The sequence below is a fragment of the Lemur catta genome, chromosome 12, assembly GCF_020740605.2.
Source record: "Lemur catta isolate mLemCat1 chromosome 12, mLemCat1.pri, whole genome shotgun sequence".
NCBI classification, from domain to species: domain Eukaryota; kingdom Metazoa; phylum Chordata; class Mammalia; order Primates; family Lemuridae; genus Lemur; species Lemur catta.
The window spans coordinates 47,311,856-47,338,436 of NC_059139.1; the positions used below are offsets into that span (position 1 = coordinate 47,311,856).

Here is a 26,581-nt window from a genome sequence, read left to right on the forward strand (position 1 = left end):
GACATTTGAATCCCTGCCACATTGAATCCAGCAACATTGTTCTGCTTACATCTAGATCTATTTTATTTCCAAATATTATATATGTGTATGTATACACATATACATATATATGTCACAAATACATATTTAAGTTGCTCTAAGGAATTCTTTTTTTTTTGAAACAGTCACACTCTGTTGCCCGGGCTAGAGTGAGTGCTGCGGCATCAGCCTAGCTCACAGCAACCTCAAACTCCTGGACACAAGCAATCCTACTGCCTCAGCCTCCCGAGTAGCTGGGACTACAGGCATGCACAACCATGCCCGGCTAATTTTTTCTATATATATAGTTTTAGTTATTTGGCTAATTTCTTTCTATTCTTAGTAGAGACGGGGTCTCACTCTTGCTCCGGCTGGTCTCCAACTCCTGAGCTCAAACGATCTGCCCGACTCGGCCTCCCAGAGTGCTAGGATTATAGCCGTGAGCCACCGTGTCCGGCCAGGAATTCTTTATAAACGAGAGTTTGTTTCGTTTTTTTTTTTTTTTTCTCCTTGGTTGGGGATGTTGGTGCCCTAACTCAGGCTCACAGGGCTGTGTCCCTGCAGGACAAGACCCACTTTTAAAACTATTTAGCAATCTTCTTCTAACGTTGCTTTATTAGTCTTTGACCCAGCCTTATCACTGTAATTCTCTGATTCTCTAATGAATACATCTTTGACACATTTTCATCCTATTTTGTAACGGTCATGTTTTTAACTTTTTTGAAAATTATACTTTGGCAATATTAATCCTTTATTACAAACATAGTCCCTCTTTGTATCATTTTTCTATTAGCTTGGTCCATGGGGTCCTTTTGAAGTTTTAAGAAGTCCTCTAAGACACTCTCTCACAGGATTTTCTCTGCATAGTTTTTTAACCTCCCACCTGGTCAAAACTCTACCCGAAACACCGTTAGAGAAAAATCTAGACTTAGGAACAAATAAACGAAATTCCCATCTCGGTGATCCGGTGTCTCGGGGTCGGGGAGAAAGAAGGCGTTCTATAGGCTTCAGTTCTCCAGTTCCCCGAAGCCAGTAGCCCACAGGGGACCTGTCGCTGGGCTGGCGTCCCCAGCTCCGTGTGCCAGGCCCTTTTCTTACTCTGGCCATCCTGCATCTGAGGTCGCTGGCGGCCTGATGACACTCCTGCGGGGAGTCCTCGGTCAGCCCCGGCGGGCAGGGCAGGGGTGGCTGCGGGCGCGCCCGGGGCCCGGAGGCGGAGCCCGGGGCGGGGCGCGCTGTCATCTGACTCGGTGACTCGGCGGGCCCGCGCTTCCTCCTCCCCGCCCCGGCCCGGGCTGCAAGTCAAGTAGCCAGGCTCCCGCTGGGCCGAGCGGGCGGAGAGCAGCCATGGGGCGACGCGGGCCGGGGCTGCCGCCGCTGCTGGCGCTGCTGGCGCTGCTGCTCGCTCTGGCGGCGCAGGCCCCGCGCGCCTCCGCCACGCCGGGCCCGGCGCTGTGGCCCCAGCCGCTCACGGCGAAGGTGACCGGCAGTCGGATGCGCCTCGCCCCGGAGAACTTCTATATCCAGCACGGCCCCAATTCCACGGCAGGTCCCTCCTGCTCGCTGCTGGAGGAAGCGTTTCGGCGGTGAGCGCTCCCGGCGGGCAGGGGACCCGGGGCGGGCAGAGGCGGACCACCCTGGGGCGCAGACCCTCACACCACCCTATGCCACAGGCGAGGAAACCCACCCGAGCGGGCCAGGGACCTGAGCGAAGTCACAGATCTAGAAGATGGCAGGGCCGGTCTGAAACCTCAGCTCCTTCCCTTTCCCTTCTGTCCCCTAAGGGGCACTGTGGGTGCTCGGGAACCCTGGTCTGGGCAGGGAGCGGGGTGCTCAGAAGCAGTCGCTCTGTTCCCCTCAGAAGGGCAAATGAGATGGATGGAGGGGACACCGGTTTCCCCACTCCAGAGTTGGGGAGGGAAGTGACAGCCTTTTATTTGAAGGGAGTTCTACGCGATCTTGGAAGATCTGGAAGAGCTTAGGCAAGCTCGTCTTGAGGGACCAGGCGCTGTCCCCCAAAGCTGACTGTCATTTATGCGCCTACCTCACCACTTGTCCTCCCCAAATCTCCTGGTAACAACTCAGATGGCAGAAGTCCTTACGTTGGAGCACCCCCTAAAATTCTCCCTCCCTCCCAAAACCTGTTAGAAGTTGTAATCTACTTCCTATGGCCAGTGCTTAGGCAGTATCTGCTTTTTGTGTGTGTTCCCCCAACACCAGGCCCCTGCTTCCTCTCCCTGCTTCCTCTTCCAGAGCCCTAAAAACCTTTGATGGATAATGAGATGTAGCGCACACACAGCTGGCTTTACTAACCACACCCTAGACAAGGAACGTTGCCTTTGGGGGAATGTTTGAACCAGGCACGCTGGCCCCTCTGGTATGAGACCTGTGTAGGTCTGTCTGTCCTGAAGGTGTGTAGTGCTCCAGAGGATGGTAATTTGGTGCTGTCTGCCGCCTCCAACCCCCAGGGTGTCTCTGTGCCAAGTGAACACAATTATAGCTTAATTGTACCTGCAGGACACTGAACAGCTGGTGGAAAAATCCAAAACCAGCTTAGATAACCCGTTCTGACCCCAGGTGGGCCTGGTGCTCAAGCTGAAGGCCCCTAGTGTTGATAGCAGAGATGGTTCATTCTCTGCCTTTGGAAGAGTCATGCTTTCCTTCTGTTTTGTACTGCGTGGATATTGCTACCCTCTGTTTTAGGTGCGTACTCTAATGAGCCTTTGGTATTGAATCTGCTAACTGGCCTGAATGCTCTGGCCCTAGTGGGGTGAAGATGTAAAACCAAAGTGGTTGGTTGCATTGGGGTATTCAGAAGGATTGTGTGGGAAGTACTTGAAGGGTATCTACAAGAATATGATGACTAGCATTGGAAATCTTTTAAAAACAAACACCCTTACTATGTTTGCCTTGGAGCTCAGCTTATAAAGTTGAGTTTTCCTTCCATGCCATGTTTCTAGTAAAACAAGGACTTGGTGATCTGCTGAAGTGATATGAGTATGGCACAAAAGCATTGGCAATAAAAAGCATCAGTTAATAATGGTAGATAACTAGGACTTGAATCAGCTGCGAGGTGGTTTGAAAACATCGCTTGGCATTTCGAGGCAGGTACAGGTATTACCTGAAGAGCTTGCACAACAAATTCATGAATTAATAATACCTGCTATTGTTAGGAAGCACATCATAAAACATTAGTCCTTATGGCTAAGACTTGAAAGCATGCAGGTGAGGCATTCTAGGAACTCAAGAGGTCAAAGTAAAAGCACAGTGGGGTTGGAAAGATTTGGAAATACTGGGGTGTTTAGAAAGCTCTGGGTGGTCAAGAACACAGTTTAGGCCCCAGGTGTTCAGAATCATGGGGCTCTTGTCTCTGTAGAGCCCAGGTTCTATCACAAACGCTGCTTTGAAGTAGTATGCTTTTTGCAGGCATAGAGTTTGGCTAGTAGGTGCATGGCTGCTTCCTCAGCTTCTAGAACAGGGTACATCATATTCTAGCCACTAATTAACAAATGAATAGCTTCACTCCTTCAGTTCCTGGAAGGCTAAATTAACCCGGATACCTTTGACATCACTGCCTCAGCCCTGTGAATTTTCTGTTAGAATTTTACTATTCAGGGACAAGGTTTTCCTTACATGGGATGAGCCAGCACCTAACTCAGATCTTGAAGCTGCTGCTTTAATTTCACATTTAAAATTTTTATTTTTAATTGTGGTAAAATACACATAGCATAAAACTTACCATCTTAGCTATTTTTAAGTATACACTTCAGTCCTTAATTTCCTTTTTAATCTGTCAAGGTTTTTCTGTGAGAAGGGCCCTCAACACCCTCACCCATTCCATTCTCTTACTGGTTAACTTCCATACACTTCCTGACTCGACTGAATTTTCCTACCTCTCCTTCTCTGGAAAAGCACAAGATGTTCTTACACATAAGTAGCACAGACAACCTTCTGGCTTATCCAAATCTATAAAATGTCATTTAAACAATTGCTCCAAAGCCTACTTGATCTTTTTATCCTTGAGCACCTTTAAATTTTTCTTTAATATTCTCTTTGATATTTGGGTACCAACAGAAGGTAAGTTTTAAAGGCTCTGGTGAGAATTCTGTGGGCTGGTGACAGTTTTAGGGGGAGTATGTAGCAGCTAGGATACTTTTGTTGGAAAATAACAGGAACCCTGACTCAATGTGGCTTAAGCAATAAGAAAACTTATTATCTCACACATTAGGATGTCCAAAAGTGGGAATGAATTTAGGGTTAGTAGACAGAGTGGCTCAATAGCATCATCATGGATCCGTATTCCTTCCATCTCTGCTCTGTCATCTTTAGTGCAGCCAGCTGTCACATACAGAGAAAGTTTTCTTGTGGTTTGCTTAGGACAGGAACTTCTCACCGCACTCACATACCACCTAATCGCTGGTCAGAACTGGGTTTCCCACCCAAAAGTGATAGATGAGTTGGATTACTTGTTCTTAATAGGGTCTTCCCTGGGAGTGTGTGGGGGGGGGACCTTTTAAAATTCCCATGCCTGCATCCCATTCTCATAGATTCTGAAGGTCTGGACAGCAGGGTTTTCAAAGAGCTCCCCAATTGCTTCTAACGTGCAGCTTGTGGGGGAAGATGTCTGGTGGGACTAATAAAGGGTGGCATGGATTTGAGGAGTCAACTACAGTGTCCTCTAGTAGATATGTATTTAAAATTTGGCTAAAAATGCTTTTAAATTTTGTTTAAATTTATTTCTCATACAGATATTATGAATATATTTTTGGTGTCTACAAGCGGCCTAATGGGCCTGGAAGATTTCAAGGTGGAGCAGAGTTACAGCAACTTCTTGTCACAATTGTCCTTGAGTCAGAGTGTGATGCTTTCCCCAATGTGTCTTCAGATGAATCCTGTAAGTGCCTATGAAATATGAGCTTATCCTATTCAAAGCTGCTTGTTAACAGACTTAACTGCCAGAAACAGGCTCCATGCTATGAACTCTTATGAGTTCTTGGCCAATGACTTTATAATTATTATTTTAAAAATAACCTTTAAGGTCTGATTACAAAAGTAATATATAGTCATTGTAGAAAATTTGTAAGTACAATAAGTGCAGAAGAGGAAAAAATTAATCACTCATAATCCTAGCACACAGAATTAACCACTATTATTTCAGGTATATATATTTTTTTGGCAGAGTAAAACATTTATATATTTTACATGGATATAAATATAAACCCATGGTAAACACTGGCATGAAAATGAGAAGTAATTCTGTACATGCGTATTCTTTTTGTAATTTTGCTATTTTTTAGATCCTGCTTTTTTGCATAATAATGCATTATGAACATTCATGAATTTCACTAAATATCCTTCTATGACATCATTTTTAATGGCTGATTAATGTTTTACCACTGTATGGATAAGCTTACTTGGCTAATCCCTTACTTTTGGACATCTAGGCAATTTCTTTTATCTTTGAAGTCATCTGTGCTTACATGCATGACCTTTATTTATAATCTAATTTTACACAAAGATAATGCAGAACCGGGGAGGGGGTACAGTTGTTTCACTTGATTGACAATATAATCAACATTTAGTGAAATGATTTTCTTTGTTGTTGCCTAAAGCATTATTCTTTAGGGATTTCCCCAAATTGTTTTGGAAGGAATAAACTATCAGGCATAGCCAGGAATGGTGGCTCACACCTGTAATTCCAGCATTTTGTAAGGCCAAGGCAGGAGGATCATTCTATGCTGGGAGTTCAAGACAAACCTGGGCAACGTAGTGAGATCCCATCTCTACAAAACATAAGAAAAAATTAGCCAGGTGTAGTGGCACTCTCCTGTAGTCCCAGGTACTCAGCAGGCTGAGGCAGCAAGATCCCTTGAGCCCAGGAGTTGGAGGCTGCAGTGAGCTGTGGATTGGGCCACTGCAGTTCAGCCTGGGTGACAGTGAACTCTGTCAAAAAAAAAAAAAATCAGGCATGCCTTTTCTATAGGGTGCAGTGGCTGGAAGTAACGTGTAATTGTACCAAGGAATCAAAGAGGGGCAATATGAGGACATGTGTAATATAAGATTAATACAAGAGAGTAGATGGGGAAATTGGGTATAAAGATAAAAATGCCAGGTATTTAGAGAAAAGAGCAACTCCATTGTCGCAGTCTGTCTCACAGGCAGTTAAGTACATGTCTTTATCCTCCTGGTATAGATGAGATTTCTTAATACATCCCTTTGAAAAATAGCTTCATGTCTCAATTCGATAGCTGTTCTTAGAAAAGATAAGGATAATTTACCAACATCAGCCATGTGATTTCAGTTGATACTCAGCATTCAGACACTATATGAAGTAGGTTTTACAATCTGAGTTGAGATAGAAATGGTCATTAAGTTCCCAGGGAAGCTTTGCTGTCTGTTAGCTTCAGCTATACCGATGGCATGTTGTAAATTCCAGAAAATGGAACGTACTGAGTTTGGAGTCATAGCTTATCTTCCAGTCAGTTCTGCAAACCATCTTCACTGTGAAAGGGAAGTTTCTTGAGATAAGGTAATTGTGAAATTTTCTGGCTTAAGGATAAACGGGGTTCTAAGTTTTCAGACTGGTTGATGATGATAAAAGTAACACATATGAATGGAAAATGTATCAAAAAGGTGTCAAATATTTGGAGTAAGAGAAAATGTTGCAAGAAGTGACAAGTGCTAAAGCACTATTAAAAATATGCGTACCCTGAGAACCGTAGTGGGCTAGTTTCTACTCTAGAGAAATGGTTACATACGTCAAGGATGTTTGATGCAGTTTGCCTGTGATAGTGAAGAGTTGTAAACAAAACTCAGTGTCCACCAGTAGAGGAATGGCTAAATATATCATGTCAGTCCACACTCGAGTGCCGTACAGCAGTTAGGAATAGAGAAGCAGTAATACAAAGAACAGACATGGAGAGCTTGCCAGGGTAAACTGCTGAGTTGAACAAAGAAAGCTACATGATAATGTGTAGAGGAAGACCCAGTTTATAAATCCACACACGCTGGAACGTGCCCATAAAGCAGTAGTTCTCCTTGTGTGTATATGTGAAGCCTAGCAAAAGCCTAAGAAGTATTTCTCCTGAGGAGGGTAGAGGGAGTTGGGTGGCATCTCAAAGGGGGTTTTAGCCTTATCTATAATATTTTATTTTTAAAGGAGAATGTATTGATATGTTATTTGTACATCTACCCACCAAAACTGTATATAGGGTACAAAAAGGTATAGAAGCGGTAACTGACTAGTCAAAGATGCCATTTCTGTCCCACATCAGGGAGTGATCATTATTAACCCTAACGATTTTGTTTGAAATAAAAATTGAAATTATAGCCCAGGCGCGATGGCTCACACCTGTAATCCTAGCACTCTAGGAGGCCGAGGCAGGAGGATCACTCGAGGTCAGGAGTTCAAGACCAGCCTGAGCAAGAGTGAGACCTTGTCTCTACTAAAAATAGAAAGAAATGATCTGGACAGCTAAAAATATATATAGAAAAAAATTAGCCAGGCATGGTGGCACATGCCTGTAGTCCCAGCTACTCGGGAGGCTGAGGCAGAAGGATTGCTTAAGCCCAGGAGTGTGAGGTTGCTGTGAGCTTGATGCCATGGCACTCTAGCCTGGGCAACAGAGCGAGACTCTGTCTCAAAAAAAAAAAAAAAGAAAATATATAGCTATGTGTCCATACATTTGGAAAACCAAATCTCCTTCTAATTGCTATATATATTTTCCATTGAATTAGAATCCTTTTTATATCAGCCAGTCCTCAGCTATTGGAAAATAATTGGCATCAAGTACATGCAACATGTGAATGTTTTAAATGTTTTAGGTGACTCTTTGTGCTAACTATTTCTGGGAGATCTCAAAACTATTAGTATACTGTGGCAAAAAAAAAAAATGCTTTTAAACAGTGCCCAATGGAACAGTGAGCTTCTTAGGTAGCTGATGAAGAATTTGATACAGATGGAGAGGAACCATGACTGGATGTATTCACAACAGCACTGTAGTTCTTAGCCTGGCATTTAGCTACCTCGTCACTGTAGCTTCTGGTAGAAAATGCTATCTTGTCAGAAGACTATTACCCAAGACAGTCACACCATTGATAGAGCTCTTTTGCCTACCTGCCACCAACCCTCCTGTGAGTGTCTGGGTAGAGGTGGCGGAGGGTGATGAGGCAGCCCAGAAGATACAGTACTAAGTCATTAACCCCCGGCCCTCGAGTGTCTTTGCCGTGGCAAAGTCCCACTGCCACACCCTTTTGCTTTCAATCTCTGTACCCTCTGGTGCTTTACTCTGTCTGGGGTTGTTTGCACCCCAGACCTCTCTAAAAGACTAAACTGACTGTTGAGCCAGTCTTAGGCAGAGTGTGATTTCAAAACTGCAAAGACAAGTGCCTCATGACAAGTGGCCAACAGGAGGGAGCCCCATTCTAGATGGGGTGAACTTGTCATTGAGTGAGACAAAGCTAACTTTGTTGAGTGGGACAAAGCTGAATTAAGGCGAAAAGAGTTAGGGAGTAAGTCTTAAGGCAGATTTGGATGATATTGAGGGAAGATGGGTGCAGGGCAAGTAGAAAAAAACTGAAGGAAAAGAATAGAGATAACTCTCTGGCCTGAAGGGGAGATTTGAGTGACACTCAAATCACCAAGGAATAATGGGCACTGGGGAATGTTTTCATCTTTGACCTAAAATCTTGGCTTAACTTGGCTTAACTATTCTGTTGAGGGGAAGTTGGGTTGGGGGAAATGAGCAATCATGGTAACAGTCAGATTCCTGACATGAGCTACTCAGCTGACTAGATGGTACGTGACTGACTCACTGACGTGGGGGTCACAGGAGACCAGCAGGTTGAATTGTGTGGAAGAGGAAGGAAGGAGGGATGAGTTCCATTTGGGGCATATGGAGTTTGAAGAATCTACAGGACAAGTATGTGAAGATGTACAGGAGGCAGCTGGAGAAACAGGTGTGGTGCTCAAGAGAAAAGAATGGTACAGAAATATCAATGATACACATTTAGGAAATGTGTGTCATTGAGAGATTAACAAAAGTGTTTTTTTTAATCCTCAATACAGATACTTTACTTGTGAAAGAACCAGTGGCTTTCCTCAAGGCCAACAAAGTTTGGGGAGCATTACGAGGTAAGTTCTATGCAGTTTTGTTGTTGTTTTCTAGTGAAGGAATATTTTTAGTTGGTGCTTTGTGAAATCAAGCCTAAACTAAAAGTCGGTGCTTTGTGAAAACTTTGCTGCCTTGGACCCGTTACAGAAAGTTTTGTTGAGTAGTTCCAAGATGATTTCCATTAGGCATGTCCTCCTTCAAGCATGGGAGAAACATCATTTGACCTTATAAAAAATGTTTGAGGGTTATTACATTCCTGTGGTCCTGTAATTCACTGATGCTCTTGGGACTGTAATGTTTATAGAGGTATAAATGGCCCCAACCTGTTCTCATTAGGAGATTTCGTTTTAGCTATCACTTCTTGCTGCCTTCAGTAGCGAGCATCTCTCTTCCCCAATTTTAAATTCCTGTGGACTTAGAAACATAATCAAGTTTATAGGAACAGTATTAAAAGCTAAGTATGCTCTAGAGCTGGTTAGAGGCAGTGGACAGAGAAAAATCTTAAAAGCTTTTCCTGTGAATTTCAGGGTCTGAACTTCAAAGTTTGGCATCAGGACATTTGCTGTTCAAAAGTTTCTTTTACCTCTTAGAAGAAGATATTGTACTAGAGTTTTTTGTTTTTTTTTTTTTTGAGACAGAGTCTTGCTTTGTTGCCCGGGCTAGAGTGAGTGCCATGGCATCAGCCTAGCTCACAGCAACCTCAAACTCCTGGGCTTAAACGATCCTACTGCCTCAGCCTCCCAAGTAGCTGGGACTACAGGCATGTGCCACCATGCCCGACTTATTTTTTCTATATATATATTTTAGTTGGCCATATAATTTTCTTTCTATTTTTAGTAGAGATGGGGTCTCGCTCTTGCTCAGGCTGGTCTCGAACTCCTGACCTTGAGCAATCCACCCGCCTCGGCCTCCCAGAGTGCTAGGATTACAGGTGTGAGCCACCGCGCCCGGCCTGTACTAGAGTTTTTAAAAAGGGAATTTTTTAATATGAACCAACCAACCAAAGTTATAGTAATTAAAAATAAAGAAGGCTTAGGATTTGACTTAGACTGTTACCTGAAATCATTATTATGCTATATGTTTTTATAGCCATAAGAATGGTATGGGCCAGGCACGGTGGCTCACGCCTGTAATCCTAGCACTCTGGGAGGCCGAGGCGGGCAGATTGTTTGAGCTCAGGAGTTCGAGACCAGCCTGAGCAAGAGCGAGACCCCATCTCTACTAAAAATAGAAAAGAAATTATACGGACAGCTAAAAACATATATATAGAGAGAGGAAAAAAAAATTAGCCGGGCATGGTGGTACATGCCTGTAGTCCCAGCTACTTGGGAGGCTGAGGCAGGAGGATTGCTCAAGCCCAGGAGTTTGAGGTTGCTGTGAGCTAGGCTGATGCCACGGCACTCTAGCCAGGGCAACAGAGTGAGACTCTGTCTCCAAAAAAAAAAAAAGAATGGTGTGATTATCTTATTTCAAAATAGAATATGAAAATATCTATAGATTTGATCTTTACACATTATATGGTATTTACAATTCACATAATGTATTATATGAATGTATTAAATTATCACATGTACCCCCAAAATGTGTATATCTATTATGTATCAATATAAGAGTTGAAAAAAATTTCAATATTATATGAATTATAAAGATATAATGTCTTAGGATCAAATCTACAGATAATTACTACAAATGTAACTGTGATCATTATCATTTGGATCATTTATATATAATGTTATGTGGTTTTAAGCTTTTATTAATCTGGTCTGCCTGTTTTGTCTGAGGTCTGATAGGGAGAATAGATCCTTATTGATGTCTGTCCTCATCCATACCAATAAAGAATTTTCGAGTATTCAGTGACTAGATTCTAGGCCAAGAAGTCCTTATTTTCTGTTTACCGTCAGTCTTTCAAAGCAATGTACTCTAAACTGATAATTGGGTGTATTGCCACTTAATAGAAAATTTCAAAGTTATTCCTCTTTCAAAGCAATGTACTCTAAACTGATAATTGGGTGTATTGCCACTTAATAGAAAATTTCAAAGTTATTCCTCCTTGGATGAACCTGTATTTGGGGGTGGAATGGGGAGAGAGGAAGGCATAGCAAAAATGACTTTGAACTATTCTCGGGTTAAAAATGTCCCTGGCTATATAGCTATCAGCTAGAATTGATGAATCTTGATAAAGTCAAAACCAGTTAGAGGTATTAGTCTGTCATCTAGTATATTAAGGGAACAATCCACTTGAGTAAAAATGTTCAAGAGGTGGTCTTTGCAGCTATAACATTTTGTACCTTAAAACACCGTAAGTTGTAAATTGGGCCTTTATTGATAGTTTTATGGTGATTTTTTGAGCTTTTTTCCTTGTGTTAAATTTAGGTTATCTTCTAAAGTGACTAATATTTGATTATAAATTCTTTCTCATAATGCTATAAATCATTAAGGAACTGGTATTTTATTGTATCACTGTTCTTTGTGTTTAATATTCAAACAAACCCTAGGTATGGGTAAAATGAAGTAAAGAACTCTTATTAGATGAATGGAGAAGGTAATGAGAATTTTTTTTTTTTAAATACAGCCTTGATTTTAGAAAATATGCTAGAGGGTGTAGATATAACACTATATTTAATTTTATTTGCCTTACCTGGTTATGAGTCTATGTTTGGATAATACAACTTTAATTGTCTCAATTTGTTGTTTTATAAATTAATGAAATAAATTTTACTTTCCATAGGTTTAGAGACCTTTAGCCAGTTAATTTATCAAGATTCTTATGGTACTGTAAGTATGATTATTATGTTATTAAAAATTGTCGGATAGACAATTATTATTACTAGAAAAATGTAACCTGTTTAGCTATTGCTTCCTGAAGGTTTCTTTTCCCAAATATTTATCTTAGCTGAGAAATGTAAATTTCATACTTACTTTGTTCTAAATTAATCTTTTATCCAATACTTGTATAGATAGATGTAGTCTTTATTGAACTTAAGGGAAAATTCTAAAACAAAATCAAAATTTTGTCTTATAGTTCACCATCAATGAATCCAACGTTATTGATTCTCCAAGGTTTCCTCATAGAGGAATTCTAATTGATACATCCAGACACTATCTGCCACTTAAGATTATTCTTAAAACTCTGGTAAGTAATTACTTTATTCTAATCCATTGTCTATTCTAAAGATGTGTTCCCTTTATGTTGTTACTTTATGTTGGTCACTTAAACTGTTGTGTAGGTTGGGACAGGGGGATATGTTTTTCTTGTATTAAGTATAAGCAGTAGACATTCTTCCTTCCCTTCCTCAGCTGTGAAGTGGAGGCTCCCTTTAGGGAATCACATTCCTGTTTTCATTGGGAGGGCCACATATAACATGTATTTATGAGAAAGACAGTTTTAATTCTGCCCATTGGCCCTGTGTGTATATTTCCATTTGTCAAATCATGTGCCTAGACTTTTGATTAGGAATACCTGGCCACCATACTTCTAGTTAGTGTCCTTTAAATTTTGTGACCTCCTTTTTTTTTTTAAGTGGCATTAGAAAGGGTTCTGGGAAGCTGCCTTATACCTAGGGAAATGTTCCAAAAGAATATGGAACCTCAGAGGTGGTCAGAGGTAGGAAGAAGGTTGATAATAACAATTTTCTCCTGTGGACTTTTTATTGGTTTATCCCCACCATCACCTGCCAATTTGTAGGGGTGCTGGGGAGGTTTTCCTCCCATGTTTTTATGCACCCTCACTTGATCATTTATGAATATGTCATGCTATTAAAAATTATTTTTACATTTACATTAATACCTTGCATTTTTTAATCCAAAAGATATTCTTGTCACTTTTATGAAAGAAATGCTTAGTGTAAAACATTCAAACAATAGAGATATACATAAAATAGGCATTCATCCCATAATTTCATTTATCAAAGATTGACATAAATTTTTGTCTTATTTTTCTCACTGTAGACTTGAATGTATTAATACATACAATGTGACTTCTTAAGCTAAATGAGACTGTACTTTTGCTACCTTTTAAACAGTCGAATATTCCATTTTACGTACCATGATATATTTAACCAGACTCATAGTGATGGCTATCTTGGTTAACTTATAAATAGTATGGCACAGTAAGCACATTTGTCAAGGTTATCTATCTGCACATTTGTCAAGGTTATTTCTTGAGGATAAATTCTTACAACTGAATTCCTGGGCTTAAAGATGTACACCAAAAAAAATTTATCTTTTGGTACATACTGTCAGACTGCCTTTCTAGACAGGTCATAGCCATTATACTTGGCCAACAGTGTGGCACACTTTTGCCATATAATTTGCTAATCTGGTGATAAAATATATCTCCTTGTTTTAATTTGTACTTCCTTGGTTTTTAGTGAATATAAGCCTCTTATTAGCTATTTATATTTTTTATATTACAAACTGCAAATGTATTTTCTATGTGCATTTTATCTTCTAGAATGTTAATGCTTTATTTTAATATTTGTCTACAGATTGTGTCACTGATACTTTTATTTTTGCTTATGCTTCCATACTTATCCATCATATGTTGTGAAATTTTTCTAAATTTGCTTCTTAAATTATGTTTACAGTGTCTTTCACCTATAAAAGAAATTTTTTAAATAAGTAGTATCTTGCAATCTTATCCTTTATCGTTTTGGTCTTGGGAGATACACTAAGGAAGGCCTTCTCCACAACAAGGGTATAAATATAAAAATAACCTCTCATATTTTCTTTTCCTATTAAATTCTTGACTCAGTTAAAATTTAGTGTATCAGAGATGGCAGAGACCTTATTTTCTAAATGGTCAGCCAGTAATCCCAACATCATTTTTGAGCAATCTATAATTCCCCCATTGCTTTCAGTTATAATGAATATTAAATACTAAATTCCCATAAATACATGAGTCAGTTTGTGAACTCTCAGTCTTTACCAGTTTATCTTCTTGGGCCAGTACAGATGGTTTTAGTTTCTACAGCTTTAGAAGTTGTTTTTATTTTTATTTTGAAGTAATTTTAAACTCACAGAAAAGTTGTAAGAAAGATATAAAGAATGCCCCTGTGCTCTTTACCCAGATACCCCAATTGTAAAATTTTATCATATTTATTTACATATTAAATATTTATTAAATCTATTAAAAATGTGTCACATTTGCCTTATTTGCCCAATTTAAAAATATTTTTTCTAAACCATATGGGCACATATGTCTCATTACCCCTTAATATTTCAGGGGTACTGAATTTCTTTAAAAAGGTTACATCTTAATAACTTCAGTACAACCATCAAAATCAGGAAGTTGACACAGTACTGCCATCTGATTCACAGACCCCATTCATATTTCACTTGTGCCAGCAACGTGAGCATCCAATCCACGATCAGGCACGTCTACTTGTTATGTCTCTTTGGCCACTTTCAGTCTGGGACCGTTTATCTTTCCTTGTCTTTCAAGAACATACATTTTTGAAGAGTAAATGTCGGTTACTTTGTGGAGCATACCCTAGCTTGTCTGCTTTCCACGTGATTAGATTCAGTCCTGCCTTTTTGGCAGGAATAAAGCAGAAGTGATGCTCTGTTATTCCCCATGCACGTCAGGTGGCACGGTGTCTCATTTCCGGTAATGTTCCCTTATAACATGGCTCAGATGCCGTCTGCCAGGTTTCTCTACTGCAATGTTAGTTAAAAAGTATTTTGTACTTATTAATCAGTATTAATAGCTAAGTATCTTGTGGGGAGAAATTTTGATACTATGTAAAATTCCCATTCTTCATCTAGTGTTCACCCACTAGTTTTAGCATCCACAGATGATTTTTGCCTAAATCAGTTATTACTAAGGTGATTTTTCTGATTTCATCATTCCTGCCATCATTTATTAGTTGGCATTTTAAGGTAGAGCATTCCCTTCTCTTTCATTTATTTATTATTTTTGTCAGTATGGACTCATGGATTACTATTTTCTTCAATGGATTATAATGTTACATTCCCTATTTTAATAGTCAAATTGTCCCAGGTTTGGCCAGTGGGAGTCCTTGAAGTTGGCTCTTACATCCTTTTGGCATGTCCCCTTCAATCTTTGAATGCTTTCTTTCTAGCACATGATGTTCCAGGCTTATCTTTCCCCGTCCCAGGCTGAATTCAAATTTTTCTTCAAGGGGCCGGACGCGGTGGCTCACACCTGTAATCCTAGCACTCTGGGAGGCCGAGGCAGGAGGATGGCTTGAGGTCAGACGTTTGAGACCAGCCTGAGCAAGAGTGAAACCCCGTCTCTACTTAAAAATGGAAAGAAATTATTTGGACAGCTAAAAATATATATAGAAAAAAAAAATTAGCTGGACATGGTGGCGCATGCCTGTAGTCCCAGCTACTTGGGAGGCTGAGGCAGAAGGATCGCTTGAGCCCAGGAGTTTGAGGTTGCTGTGAGCTGGGCTGACGCCACGGCACTCTAGCCCAGGCAACAGAGTGAGACTCTGTCTCAAAAAAAAAAAAAAAAAACCAAAAAAATATTTCTTCAAAGAACCGTTGTAGTTGTGAACAATATTTTGAAACCAAAGTCTGGGCCCTCTGAGCAGACAGAGCTAGAAGATATGTGTGTGTATGTATGTATACACTTATATGAACATATGTGTCTTTCCCTATTTCTCTGTCTGTCCATGTCAGGTGTTGGCAGTCTATAGCCAAAGGGCCAGATCCAATTTACCACCCAACTTTGCAGATAAGTTGTACTGGAATATAGCCACATAAGTGTGTTCACAGACTGTCTTCACTCTACAACTACAGAGGGGAGTAGTTGCAACAGAAACTGTATGGCTCACCAAGCCAAAATATTTACTGTCTGGCCCTTTATGTAAATAGCTTGCCAATCACTGATCTATCTTAAAAACCATGAGATTGTACTAATAAGCTCAATTCCAGTTGACACCCCTATTTGTATCCTTTCTCTAACAGTGAAAACTCTCCAATTACCTTCAATATGCATATGTATTTGCGTGATCCCCTTGTATGTAAACTGTTTAGATTATTCGGTAGGATGAATCTTCCCTCTTACTATTTTTTTTCTAATAGTCTGTTTATATAAATATTATATTTATTCCTCCAGAGTATACATAAAATCAATATGTCAATTTGCCCAAAAATGTATCTGGGAATAGTATTTACTTTGTAATGAATTTTTTTTCATTTGTAAGGGTTGGGACCCACATTTCAGAACTGTGGGAATTATAAACCCTGACACTTAAATGAATGCCCCATTTTTCTTTTGCTGTATTCCCAAATGCGGTAGCAGCCAAGAACTGTTTTCCATTCTTGGCAGACCCCTAAATACTGGGAGTTTATAAGCTTGCTCTCTTCCCAGAGTGCAAAGTGAGAACCCACTGTCTAGAATACAAAGTCTATATAGGCTTTCTGAATGGTGACATGTCATGTAAAGTAATACAATGAAAAATTTATATTTCTTCCACATTCTTTCTTTACTGAAAAAGAAAGTTTAAAAGGAAGCGGACTTACTGGAAGCAATCCCAAATGGGGATATGTAATACAGGTTGTATGTTATATGCGTAGTGTATAATTTTTTAATGTTTGCTTGCAGGATGCCATGGCTTTTAATAAGTTTAATGTTCTCCACTGGCACATAGTTGACGACCAGTCTTTCCCTTATCAGAGCATCACTTTTCCTGAGTTAAGCAATAAAGTGAGTAAATCATGTTGCTGTAGTCTGTCTGCAAAAACCTTTGGGATAGCTTCATTAGAAGTTTGTAGGTTAAATGTTTTTTCTTATGGATAGAATCAAAGTTAGATGTTTGTGGTTTTTAATTTTTTCTTTTTTAGGCTATGGCTTAGCATTTCAGATCCATAAAACTTATGTTTTTGTTGTTGTAAATGTTATTATAAATGTAAACAATCTCTAGGGGCAGTATAAATAAAATTTTTAAAACTTAATGTAGAAGACCCGAATAATTCACAAAGTACGTGTAGTTAAGATACTATATTTATCAAGTAGTCCAACAGTATATTTGTTCTCAACAGAATCTATAAATGACTGAAAAACTACATGAAGTAGGGAATTTTCGAGGTGAGAGTTCTTTCTTAGAAAATAATGGTGGTCTCAGTTGGAAGTGTTCAGATTGACTGTGTTATAGAGCAGTGGAGCTGGGAGGGACCCTCACCTAGTTTAATCTCCCTGTAATCCAAACAGACCACCTGACATCCAGAGAAGTTGGATGCCTTGTCTAAAGTTGCAGTTAGGAATCGGCAGAGCCAGGACTCTAAAGTCTGTCCTCTGTCCATGATTCTAAAACTTTCTCTGTTAAGATATAGTATAGGCTGAAATGCTAGTAGCACTTGTGTGTGTTTGCTTTTGTTTTACTTTTTATGACAGCAAATTTCAAACATATACAGAAATAGAATAGTTTAATGAGTTCCCATGTTCTTATTATCCAGCTTCAAAAATCAATACATAGCCAATCTTGCATCACTTGTACTCCTGCAGACATCCCCCTGCCCTGTTATTTTGAATCAAGGCCCAGATAACATCTCACTGTAAAAAGGCCTGTTTAAAAAAAAAAATCATAATATGTTATTGCAGCTAAAACATTTAACGGTAATCTAGAAGCCAGTCAATAGTCACATTTCCTCAAGTGTCTTTTCCTCTTTTTTAAAAAATCATTTTATATGCAGTGGGATGCAAATAAGATCCGTATGTTGTGGTCAGTTAATGTCCTCTTTTGGTCTATAGGGCCCCTCCCCCATCTTTGCCCTTATTATTTGTTGAAGAAACTGAGCCACGTGTTCTATAGTCCGGCTTTTGCTGATTGCATCCCCATGGGGTCCCCTGTGTGTACTATAAACTGGTAGTTAGGTCTAGTCTTGATACAAATTTGATTTAGAGGTTCAGGGGGCAAGACTACTTTTCAAAAGTTGAGTACTTATATCCCATATGTTGAGAAATGTGCTAATTAACACCTTTAATGGACCTTTATGTTTAGTTGCAACCAATAATGAGTTCTAAGTTTTCAAGTGACCTGGAAAAGGGACTGAGGTAACCTTTAAAAAAAAAATCAGGTCACTTATCAGAGTCTATGAGGGAACTTTTAAAGCTGATAGTAATTACAGTGATTAAAAGACAATAGCTATGCTTTTTGTATTATAATGATGTGTGAAGTTTGATTCTAAAATTGACAAGAGCAATATTTTCAGAGGTTTCATGTTGGAAACGTATTTTGTTGTTTGGTTACATGAAGTTGAAACAGCATGATTGGGCCGGGCACGGTGGCTCATGCCTATAATCCTAGCAGTCTGGGAAGCCGAGGCAGAAGGATCACTTGAGCCCAGGAGTTCAAGACCAGCTGAGCAAGAGTGAGACCCCCGTCTTTACAAAAAATAGAAAAACTTAGCCAGGTGTAGTGGCACACACCTGTAGTCCCAGCTACTTGGGAGGCTGAGGCAGGAGAATCCCTTGAGCCTAGGAGTTTGAGGTAGCTGTAAGCTGTAATGACACCACTGTGCTCTAGCAGGGGTGACAGAGTGAGATTCTGGGGAGAAAAAAAGAAAACATGATAGAAGACATTCTTGAAACAGGAAGCACTGGTAGGGATAGATATTTCTATCAGTTGATCAGAGATTAACCCAAAGTATACTGACAATGTACTGATACGATACAGTCAACAAATGATTTGACAAAAAGTCCCTAAATGGCTATCATCCTTGGGGTATGTGTGACTTAGTAGAAATTGGCTTTCTGTTTTCTCTAGATTTCCTACTCCTGAAGTGTTATGGTACTATATTATTTTTAAATGAGTCATCCAACATCACATGGAACTATTTAATACATTGTGATAGTGGAAAAATCTGCTATCAGATAGCAAAGTGAAAACAGGATTGTTAACAATTTCCAGGACCAAATCCACTTTTGTACATTTTAACTTGAATAAATGTGGCTTTTACAGGGAAGCTATTCTCCGTCTCATGTTTACACATCAAATGATGTCCATATGGTGATTGAATATGCCAGATTACGAGGGATTCGAGTCCTGCCGGAATTTGATACCCCTGGACATACCCAGTCTTGGGGAAAAGGTAAGGAGTTTGTATTTTATAAGTTGCAAAAAGTAAACATTTGAGGCCCTGCATCTCTTATTTTATGACTTGGTGTTTTTTCATTTTGTTCTTAATTGTGATTTGTACAACAGTAGTACTATTGACAAATATTCAATAACTATTACGTATCTACTGTGAGCAAGTCACTGTCTAGGTACTACCTAAATTATAAAGAAGGGATAAAGGAAAACATAACAAATGATTACAACAATTAGAAGATAAGTGAATTCAAGAAACAGTTTTATGGATGAGGTAACACTTAAAATGCTTTTGAGGGAGCAAAGGATATATTCGTGTCTCTGGTGGAGGGAATAGCATGAGGAAAGGCGTGCAAAAGGGATAAGAGACCCCTGACAGGTAGAGAGTGGGACAGAGTGTAGCAAAGAGCAGGAAGCGTTATGGGGTTGTGATGAAGAACTTAGGCTCCGGAGCCAAACTGCTTGGGTTTGAATCCTGCTTCTACCGTTTATAAATTGGGTGATCTTGGGCAAGTTATATAACATTTCATCTTCAGTTTCCCTATTTCTAAGATGGGGCTATTAATAGTAGCTATCATATAATTTTTTTGAAGATTAAATAATGAGCGTAAATGTACCTAGCATTTATAATTGCTCAATAAATATTATTAGGGTAGACATGGGGAACGGAGGGAAGTAATCTGGAAAAGTACATTGTAGAGGGCCTTCCTTGGATGAGGAATGTTGGCTTCATTAGGACACACTGGAAGCCAGTGAAAATTTCTGAGCAGAGGAGTGACATGATGGAAGCCATACTTCGGGAGAACCTTTGTGAAAGTGACAGATTGGAAGGGGAAAGAGACTGAAGTCCTAGACCAGGAAGGGAATAGCAGGAATGGAAAATAATAGACATAACTGACATTCTGGAAATACCCATAGAACTCAGCAACTTATTGACTGCAGGAGAGAAGAGAGGTATAGACTTTATCCTTACTATAATAGAATACGAAAATCAGAAGCTACAGGATGGAGTTTAAGGAGTGGAGGTGCTGGTTTTTGATAGATCATATTTGAAGTGCAGCTTAGGATTTCCAGTTGCATTTAGCAGGGAATTTGAAATATGCATTGAAGCTCAAGTAAAACCATTGGGGCAAGCTCCCAATCTGGGAGTCATTAATATTTGAAGTGGGTAAAATCTCAGAGAGAGGCTGGATAGAAAAGGAAACAGATAGAACTCAGGAAACAATTCTCCCTCATCTTATTTGGAAGAAATTGCCATAGTAACTCCTAGTAAACATGCTTATCTTTTGTGTATAAAACCTCTTATAGCTTCAGCAAAATAAAGTAATATAATCATATGCAAAGCCAGGTCTTTGTGATAAATACACTTCTTTAAAAAAAGAATCATGTTTTCTTCTCTAGGTCAGGAAAACCTCCTGACTCCATGTTACTCTGGAAAAACACAGTTGGATACTTTTGGACCTATAAACCCTATTCTGAATACAACTTATAGCTTCCTTACTACATTTTTCAAAGAAATTAGTAAGGTGTTTCCAGATCAATTCATTCATTTGGGAGGAGATGAAGTGGATTTTCAATGCTGGTAAGATGATTCTTTAAAACCCCCATTTTTTAAAAAGCTGCATTTGAAGTAGATGTCTCTGCTTATAAGAGTTTAAACTGGGAAATACGGCTCCTGAGATGGTTGACTTTTGTAGAATGTACATTTGAATGGTATGACAAAGTAAAAGCTTTGGAAGGAGAATCAAAATAGAGAAGAAAATGGAGATTCAAAAAAAGACTACTGTGAACTGAACGTTTTTAATGAAAGAGGGCAATGATTAAAGGGGGGAAAGATTTTTCAAATAAAAATCCTCTTTGCAAATAGCTTTAGGTGGAGGAGAGAGATGGGTGGATAAAGAAAGCCATTTTTATAGGAAATCAGCTTCTGGAAAAAAATTATTTGATGGAAAATTAAACTCTTAATTATGTTTTTAGGCTTTTATTACCTATAAACTTTAGTAGTTTTAAGTCTGCACAACTGATGTTAGGAATGTGCTGCTTTAAATAATTGGGCATATCAAACTTTTAATGAAATTTTAATCACTGTTTTTGTTTAAGGGAATCAAATCCAAACATACAAAATTTCATGAAGAACAAAGGTTTTGGCGGTGATTTCAGAAAACTAGAATCTTTCTATATTCAAAAGTAAGTTATTAGAAAGTCTACTTCTGTATTTCATCAATGCTTTTTGTAAAAGTTTAAGCTATTTTTAGCACTGTGCTGTATTTTTTCAATGTTTAAGCTATTATTTGGTACTATGCTTTAGTTTTTCATTTTCTCTCCACCCCTTGTCAAAGTATAGATGTGAAAAATCACCAAAGAAGGAAGCGATGTTCACTGCTTTCTTTAAATCAATAACGTGGTGACTCTAAGTATTTTGCAATGACTGTTGAAATATAAGAATGCAGTCACCTGTTCTGAAACTCAGCTCCAAGCCCTAGCTACCCTGGGAAGTCTTCACCACCGCCCAGCCCCTGGAATTCATTCCCTTTTGTTAATTCCAGGAACTTATCTTTTGCTGTTTCTGTGCTGTCCAATATGGTAGCCATAGCCACATGTGGCTATATTTAAGTTAATTAAAACTAAACGTAAAAATTCAGTTCCTCAGTTGCATTAGCCACGTCAAGTGTTCAAAAGCCAGATGAGGCCAGTGGCTACCATATTGGGAAGTACATATACACAGCATTTCCATCATTGCAGAAAGTTATACTGGACAGTGCTGCTCTATAATAGGGATCAGCAAACTTTTTTCATAAAGGGCCAGACAGTAAAATATTTTAGGCTTCATGGGCCACATACAGTTGCCCATCCTTCTGTTTTACTAAACAATATCTGCAGAGTACCTGGTATTTTTTAAATACCTGTAAATATTTGTGGACTGATTATCAGCAACTGTTGAATGTTATTTAGGTGATGACAGGCTAGATTATGGTTTCCATTATTCTAAGCAAGCCACAAAATTATCAGATTGTTGTTGATACAAATTCCTATGAGTTTGCCTATCAACTCAATTTGGGGTCACTTCTTCATATCTTAGGGGCATACTTAAGCACACTGGTTCCAGCAAATGACTATTACACCTCTATACTATGTTAGGTTCTGTACCATGTGCTAGAAAGAAGGAACTCCTTGGGTCAATGCCCAAGTATAGCTGATTCTACTATAAAGCTTTGTTATACTGAAAGTGACCTCTCAACATTGCAAGTAATCCTTGGTAGAATGTGTACATGTTTTAGAGCTTTCAATTTGAACTTTGTGATTTTTTGCAATGCTAGGCTTTTGGATATTATTGCAACCATAAAGAAGGGATCCATTGTCTGGCAAGAGGTTTTTGATGATAGAGTGAAGGTAAGAATTGTGAAGACTGCGTCTGATTCTGATAATATAAGACAATGCTTCCTCCTTCTCATCTCTCCCTTATACCCTCTTCCCCCACTATCTCATTATGAATCACAAATAGAAGTACTTCAAATTTTTTTCCAGACAGTAAGAACAAATGAGTCTTTATATGCTATTAAAATAGCTTTGTAGTAAGTAAAATTATCAATGTGTATATATATATATTTTTAATGGTATTTTCTCTCTGACATAGTCAGAATTCTTAATTTTCCTTGGGGCAGTTGAGAATTTGTGAGTTCATCTATACTAGTATTACCTTTCCAGAGGTTATTAGTGACATCCTCGTAGTTCCAAAGTAAGTAAAACTTAGTGTGGTAGAAATGATACTAAAATGCAAATCTCAGCCTTAGTTTATTGCACCTACATGGTGTCATACATAGGCAAAAGTTAAATATCCAACCTTAAAGTGGATGAAACTTCTAATTTTAAATCCCTACAATGAATAAAGTATGGTACTAAATCTACAGGAAAGAGGAAAAAAGAAAATATATATGTTTTTTCATGGATCTTTGAAAATTATGTTCTTAGCCATAACGCCTTAAACTTTCAATTTTATCTACTGTATTTGCCAGACCTAATAATATGTATTGCAATTTGTAACTTTTGTAGCTACAGCCAGGCACAATAGTTGAAGTGTGGAAAAACGAAGGGTATCTTGATGAACTAAGTAAAATCACAGCGTCCGGCCTCCCTGTAATCATTTCTGCTCCTTGGTACTTAGATTTGATTAGTTATGGACAAGACTGGAAACAATACTATAAAGTGGAACCTCTTAATTTTGCAGGTAAGTGAAGCAACCATCATTACCTTGGTTTGTTAGTTTTCTTCCCTAATCCCTTATCCAAGAAATCCTCACCTAGATATTACCTACTAACTACCCTCCCTTTTACACTTGACTTTGATGTTTGTGTATTTAACACATTGACTGCCACACTAGAAAAAAAATTTTTTTTCCCTGGGGCCACCGTGTTTTATTAAAACAAAACGATCCTTTCTAATTTGTTATCCTTTATGGTTTTCTGTGCATGAGTTATATGCAACACAATCATACAATGCACATGGCAGTCAATGTGTTAAAGAAAAAAACTCAGTATCATTTTAAACTCTGTGAAAGAAACCATATAACATACTTGCCTGAACATAAGAACTTCAAAAGTAGATCCCTTTAGATTTTTATCTCCATTTTCACTGATGAGTCTTGTCACTCTCTACGTTTGAAAGCTGTTTAACTGCTTAACTTTGTATTTCCTCTTCTGAATTCTCTCCAGTGTAAGACACGTAAGCAAAGCTATAGTCTAAAACTTAAATCACATGTCTCCCAGAGCAGTTAGGTGGATTTCAGGCTGTGTAGTCACACAGCTATGAGTAGGCATCCTTGGTGGGGAGAGGGTGACAAGAGGGAATGTGTCTGAATGTGTCTGAGTTATGGAGCTTCAGGCTTTCAGACCCCCTTCATTAAGAACAGTTCTAGGCCAGGTGTGGCAGCTCACACCTGTGTTCCTAGCACTTTGGAAGGCTGAGGTGGGAGGATCGCTTGAGGCCAGGAGTTCGAGACCAGCCTGGACAACATGGTAAGACCCTGTCTCTACAAAAAAAAAAAAAAAGGAAAAGGAGAAAAAGAACAGTTCTACTTTGTTCAGTTTTGTATATCAAGATTTAGTACAAAATTTCCTTTGAAAAAGGATTTTGCTGTTCAAAATTTCAAAACTGTAGGTCTATTGAGAATTGATACAACTTTCTCTAGAACACGTTTTCGGATGATCAAAAACCCATAATTACTGGTAAAAAAAAAAAAAAGGTCCTCAGGATTCTTTTTGATAGAAACTAAAGGCAGGCATGGTGGTTATAGCCCATTAAAAAAAAAAAAACAAAAAAAAACTAGCATTCTACCTTGTATTCCCTGGCCCACCCAGGAAAAAATGGTTTCTAGTATCCAAGTAAGTTTGCATAAAACCAAAATAAAATAGTATCTCTAACAGTAGGCTATCACGTCTATGGTGCTAACACACGCTGGGAACCATGGGGCAGGGGTGAGCATAAAGTTTGCCACCTTTTTTGTGCCACAACCATGAACATCTCCCAAGGTCCTGCTGACTACAGGAGAGAAATGTTGCCCTGGGATAAAGATAGAGGCAATACTAATTCCTCCTCCTATGTACAAGCCTTGAACTGCTTAACTTGTATCATTTCAATAATTTTAATGCAGGTACTCAAGAACAGAAAAAACTTGTCCTTGGTGGAGAAGCTTGTCTATGGGGAGAATATGTGGATTCAACTAACCTCACTCCAAGATTATGGTATGAAATTTTAAGTGATAACATTGGTGTTAAGAATTAAGGTGCCTTAGCTTTCCTTCTCCTTCCAAGTAGGAAAACACTAGGAATTTCCCCAGGCATATGATTCAGGCACTTATGTAAGAAAACATGAATTTTAACTGTTTTGGGGGATGTTTAAATTTTAGGCCTCGGGCAAGTGCTGTTGGTGAGAGACTCTGGAGTTCCCAAAATGTCAGAGATACAGATGATGCCTACAGGAGACTAACAATGCACCGCTGCAGAATGCTCAGGTAAGATGCTTATTTCTCAAGCCAGGATAATTTAACCTTCTTAGTGCTAGCTAGTTTTCTTTTTTTTTTTTTTGGCTATAAATAGAAATGCCTCTTACCTAAGTAGTAATTAGGAGAAACTGGGAATTATTTTTTACAGGTAAGATATTAATACCTCTAAAGATACATAGAATTGTGGTATAACAACTTAGAACTCTTTTTTTCAGTAATAATGCTGTGATTCTAATTTAAGGTAAGTTCTTTAAGGAGGCAGATGAGTTCTGTCGATCTGAAACATCTTTATTCATGTGATCTGTCTATAGGCGTGGAATAGCTGCACAACCTCTTTTTGTTGGATATTGCAACGATGAGGACAACATGTAAAAATGAGCTGAAACAACTATAGGAGTGGGGGGAAGGCCACAGCAAATGTGTTATAATCAACTCGATTTTGAAATCATGTAAATTGAGACTTGTTAGACTTTTTTTGAATAAAATTTTTATTGATTGAACCTCTTATTTTATATTACATCTAGTACTCTGGCATCTTTCTTGTGAGAGCTTATAATCAATATATTCCAAAGGGCTGAGTCTTAGTAACTTCACAGATGAACAACATGATTCAGGTACAGTTACTTTAAACATCAAAGCACATTTCTCACTACAAGTGAACGGCTCCAGTGCCACTGTCACTTAAAAATGATTCTTACGGAAAACAGAAGTAGTTCTCTCCAAGGACCTAAAACATCTAGGTCAAGCCACTTCTCCGGTTAAGCAATGTACTTTGGTCTTGGGGATTCATTGCTTGATAAGTAGATAGTTCTAAGGCAAAAGTAGCTGAGCCTGATGTTAGCGTTCGAAGCACCGTGGAATAGCCCTAATCAAAATAAGTTAAGTCATTTATCCCAACAAGTTTAAGCCTCAAGTTTCTCTTCCTACTGATAGCTTTTGCCTACTATCAGGGAAAGGTGATATCACTCATGTGACTTAGCCATTTTTTTTTAGCGGAAATTGCTTATAAAAATATTGTAGGTGACAGAAAACAGTAGTGTAGCTACGCTGCAGATGTAGTCTGTGGTCCTGGCATTTGGTGAGATGACGCTGCCCTTCTTACCAATCTGTTGGTACCCAGGTGCCTGCCTGTTCTAGAGCAGAAGACAGTGTTGGGGGAGAATGACACTTGCCTCAGATCTCACAATGGCAAAAGAAGGACAAATGCTTAGAATAGAAAACAGGGTCATTTACACTGGTGCCACATTTTGGTAGGGCACATCTCAACCGCTGTGGTCCTAGGATTGGAAATAAACTCCTGAAGTGCTATAATTCCTGCATTTCTGCAAAGTCCTAACCGCTGCTGATGGTTGAAACTTAAAATGTATTCTCTGAATCAATAGACCTGATGC

At 39.0% G+C, this 26,581-nt stretch overlaps 2 protein-coding genes across 3 annotated transcripts in view; one reads left to right on the top strand and one right to left on the bottom strand.

The window, feature by feature from the left end:
• The first annotated feature begins 1,350 nt into the window (after positions 1 to 1,350).
• Positions 1,351 to 25,690, top strand: HEXB (hexosaminidase subunit beta). Its single transcript, XM_045566399.1, has 14 exons — positions 1,351 to 1,604; positions 4,767 to 4,912; positions 9,086 to 9,151; positions 11,860 to 11,906; positions 12,154 to 12,264; positions 16,708 to 16,809; positions 19,064 to 19,193; positions 20,594 to 20,774; positions 21,293 to 21,379; positions 22,510 to 22,582; positions 23,243 to 23,417; positions 24,840 to 24,930; positions 25,095 to 25,199; positions 25,502 to 25,690. The coding sequence occupies exons 1-14, from the start codon at positions 1,366 to 1,368 to the stop codon at positions 25,560 to 25,562; spliced, it is 1,614 nt and encodes a 537-aa protein (XP_045422355.1). The 5' UTR covers positions 1,351 to 1,365; the 3' UTR covers positions 25,563 to 25,690.
• The window catches only part of GFM2 (GTP dependent ribosome recycling factor mitochondrial 2), a 39,215-nt gene continuing 38,230 nt past the window's right edge, over positions 25,597 to 26,581 (bottom strand). For both annotated transcript variants that reach the window (XM_045566397.1, XM_045566396.1), the window contains one exon: positions 25,597 to 26,055. In XM_045566397.1, the coding sequence (XP_045422353.1) occupies positions 25,927 to 26,055 (129 nt within the window). In that variant the 3' untranslated portion in view covers positions 25,597 to 25,926. The remainder of the gene's footprint in view (positions 26,056 to 26,581) is intronic.